General features: G+C 36.2%; 1 protein-coding gene across 6 annotated transcripts in view; it reads right to left on the bottom strand.

Moving 5' to 3' along the window:
* Positions 1-2,020: 2,020 nt before the first annotated feature.
* The window catches only part of LOC117105841 (NXPE family member 3-like), a 12,645-nt gene continuing 10,368 nt past the window's right edge, over positions 2,021-4,297 (bottom strand). For all 6 annotated transcript variants that reach the window (XM_033247145.1, XM_033247148.1, XM_033247143.1 and 3 more), the window contains 2 exons: positions 4,051-4,100; positions 2,021-3,960 (listed from right to left, as the gene is read on the bottom strand). In XM_033247145.1, coding sequence (XP_033103036.1) covers positions 3,209-3,960; positions 4,051-4,100 — 802 coding nt within the window. In that variant the 3' untranslated portion in view covers positions 2,021-3,208. The remainder of the gene's footprint in view (positions 3,961-4,050; positions 4,101-4,297) is intronic.

Here is a 4,297-nt window from a genome sequence, read left to right as displayed (position 1 = left end):
CTGACCAGGGACGTAGCCAGGATTTTCAAAGGGAGGAGTATTCTTTAGAGGAAGTAGTACCGATCAGCAGGGACGTAGCCAGGATATTCAAAGGGGGTGGGGAACCGTCTTGCGAGGTACGAGTACCGAGCGGGGGTGGGTTCGGGCGGGACTGACGGTCCCCTTCCTACGCCAAGGCTACACTAAGGTCAGCGGACCCGATTAATCAGTTTAGATCTGGTTGTAAAAAGTGTCTCGTTCCATGAATTTATACTATTCAAGAAAATTCCTATTCATGCTTGATTATATTATACTGTAGCTTATGCTGCACACAGTTATATTCTAGTATCGAATCTTAAATTCTTTACTCAGCTTATGAGTGAACTTTGGAGAGTCACCTCTAGTTAAGTGTACGGTCGAACGATACGATTTAGCGGTCACTTAATAGACCGAATTAGTCACCAATATCATAACATTGTCATAACATTGTCAGAGAGTGAGCATTAAAGTTGTTTAATACCCACTCTGTAAAAATGTGATGACGTCATATTTTCACAGAGTGGGTATTAAAGTTGCTTACCTCGCCGAAGTCCTATGCTAATGCATTGAGCGGAGTCGAAAGTGGTGTATATTAAATCGTCCAGAATTTAATGAAGTAAGATAGCATATAACAACGTATATATTTTGAATGATTCATAGATTCATGAGTCTAAGGTTGATTTGATTTACATTTCCATTCAGAGTAAATATATGAAGTGTTTTGAGAAGCCTTGGTGGGATTGGCCAATCGCTGGCGGGACTCGCCACATCCAGCGCTGACTAAAGTGATCTCTGTTGATTTAGAAGTACACATTGAGCTTAAACAGTGTCACCAAGTCATTTTGTTGCAAATTCTGTATGAAATATTTAAACCATTGTTGGACAAACTTTGCTGAATAATGATATTTGTTAGGTGGCCCGACCAAGTTTCTTTCGACCATTTCTTAAGCATACTTATAAGGCATGGACCTATTATTAATTCTATGCTTAAAGTTAATCTAGACATGTTTTTGACGTAAAACGCAACACATACAACGCATACAGATACAGTATACGACACTCCAAGTGGTCGATTTTAAACCATTCACTGTCGGTAACTTCAATAGCGCCAATCTCTGAGCAGTAAATTGATAACAATTAATATATATACAAATTTAATCATTATAATTATTATAAACCTGTACATTCGTCAAAATTTAAGGTCGAAAGCTTTGCTTAAGTCCATAAAAGTAGCACTCATGTACTCATTATTTAAGAAAGCTTTTAAAATATTACCAAGAACAAGTATTGCATAGGAGGTAGAATGGTTTTGTCTAAGTCCGTCCTGGTTGTTACCTATGACACCATGCTTAATTAGGTATAAGTCTAATGGACATAACCTTTTCAAGGACTTAAAAAATAAACTGGTAAAATGGAAATTGGTCTGTAGTTAAACATAACTTCACGATCACCCTTCTCCAAAATTGGCACAATCTTTGATGTTTTTAATTTGTTTGGCGCAATACCAGTACATAGTGAAAGGTTGATTATGAAAGTAAGAGGATATATATAATATGAGTCAAGTACGAAAATATATTATATACTGTCCTTACTTTTACTCGCTGTGTGTGCAGTGATGAGGCTTAATAAATAAAAAATGAACAATTATAATAATAATAATCATTATTTATTATTATTATCATTATCGTTATCATTATCAATAATAATATTATTCCACAAAAAGTTTCTGAATTGCGTTAGTGTCTCAATTGTTTAAGATTACAATAAAACCACAGCAATTACATACTAGCTAATAGGCCTACACAATAAGTACGGTATTATACGAAGTCCACAGGAATGAACGAAATACAGTGTATTATCGAGATCCAATAGGCCTACATTATGTTGCAAAAAAGCTGACGCCAACCTTACCGACGCGACGCTGGTTGGCCGGTCGAATCAAGGAACGGGTTGGGGACAGCCATACATGCCTATTGCAGTCACGTGATTTCGGTAAAAATGCTGTAGGGAAAGTGGGCGATTTATTAAAATCAGGCGTTATACTGCATCAATCCAATTTATTGGAGCATCTTTTAGAACAGCGGCACTTGTCCACATGTCGTTGCATTCATAATTTAAACAAAAGATACTTAATTACATCTATACTACTCAAAAATCACCAACAAAAATAAATCATAAAAGTATATCACATAAACATACTGAGTACAATGTATACCTGTTAAGAAGCAATGCTTTCTTACTTGTTTTTAAGTAATCATGCACGTTTTACATATGACTTACATAATCTCTCAAATATTGTGTATCGTGAAAATTATTAACTACGGCGTTTAATGGACAGCGACAGAGTAATACATAGTTTCATGTCAAGGTCACCTGATGTTAAAAGTTCCCATATATCCAATTCTAATTTGTTTTATCCAATAAATATTTTTTCAATCGGGGCTCATATTTAAATATTACATTATATAATTATACAATGTACCATACAACGTTTATAATATAAACGTGTAAGATTTCTTACACGTTTCATCGTACCATTGCTTACTAAACATATCATTACTTTCATTTTTAGTTGTTTTACCCAGTGTGGATTAGCTGCCGTACCACTCGTCTTTATATTACTTACAATGTTTTCTTGCAATTCAAACAATGGTATCGTAAAGTATTTTGGTTGTCTAAAGAGAACAGCATTAGGTAACAGGTTGGCCAAAGTTGATCTTGGATGAGTATATTTGATAGGTATTTTACCCTATTTTGGTTGATACAGATGGGTGTCCAACCCAGTTCGCAATATAAGACCTTAAGGATGTTACGAGCCATTTGCAACTGCGGCTTCCAATCATCTCACTGACCCACACTGAGCTGGCGTAATTAATTGTTGGAAGAGCTATCATTTTCCAAAGGGTATCAAAATAATAAACACAAATGAAATCATCAAAGTTTTTAACAATTGATTTGATGTAAGGAATCACCTATTCCCTTTCTTTATAGTTTCGTTAACATGAATATTTTCCTTAAGACTACGAGAAATATAGCCTAAACCTCAAGATATTTATAAGTCTCTATTAGCAATATAATTATTCCATAACCTATCCGTAAATTGATTATTCTATACGGTAACTAACTCACTACCTTAACTATATCTAACTTAACCAAAATAATGGTCCGGACGGAGACACAATCGTCTACGTCATCGACATACGTGGCAGGCAAATAATAGATTCATCTCCTGACGGATAACGGCCTGTGGCATGTGTAATGTATTTGAAGCATAATATGATATGTTCATATCCCACACATCCAGAAATACTGCGCCAATTCCTTTAAATACCTCTCGTAAAAGCAGATTGTATTGACGATATATATAGTCGTTTCCATATATGTAAACATTTATATCTTTATGATTGCGCGGATGTGATCCCTTTATGGCAACAATTGCATTTGGGCACCTTTGTAAAAAGTCAACGACTGCATCCCGGATTCCGTAAAGGCGATCGAGATAGCCCTCTTTTGTCCACTGGCCGTAGTGGGCCCATGGGCCGACAACGACAACGCGGTTACAATCATGCATTTCGCGTATAATTTCACTTTCGTATTTCACACTGGCAAATGAAATAATTTTCTGTCCAAGGATAAGAGGATGGAATTGAAAAAAGATGTCAATGTTATGGTCTATCACACGATGGAACATTTGAAGCTTATTTGAGTGTTTTTTCCTGTTGAAAATGTCAACGAGTTCGTGAAACCACTGTCGGAAAGTGGAATCCCCTAGCAAGGAAATTTTCTTGTTCTGTAAACAGGTTGAAAGCTCCTTAATATTGAGATTTTCAAAATGGCGCCCAGTGCATGCGAACGAATGCCACGAATTGTTTACCCAGAAACCATCTGAGCGGCGAATGTCAGAGGAATATACTCCATCTGTCTTTTGTTTCTTTCCTGAATCTGAAAGAAATAATAGCCATTCAATTCAATGATTTAAAGATCGATAGATAAGCTATGCTATGTGACTGACAGTGATATTGAAGGTCTTACCTTTCACGTGTATCTCAAAATTCTTGATTACATAAAACTCTAGGTTGATCCTTAAAAATAGATACATAGATTACTTAATATAATGAGAATGTACATATATATCAGTATATATCAGCGGCGTAACGGATAAGAGTGGGGTGGGCGGGGGTTGTGAGGCGTTACACCCCCAGTTAGGTTATTTGGTCACTAAGAAATTGCGTCCTCTAACACTACACAACAGGGGCAGATGCAGATTAGTTTCCAGGCT

Source organism: Anneissia japonica, unplaced genomic scaffold (genome assembly GCF_011630105.1).
Source record: "Anneissia japonica isolate Jap-2015-1 unplaced genomic scaffold, ASM1163010v1 scaffold287754_len4335492_cov202, whole genome shotgun sequence".
NCBI lineage: Eukaryota > Metazoa > Echinodermata > Crinoidea > Comatulida > Comatulidae > Anneissia > Anneissia japonica.
This window is presented reverse-complemented; position numbering and strand designations above follow the sequence as displayed.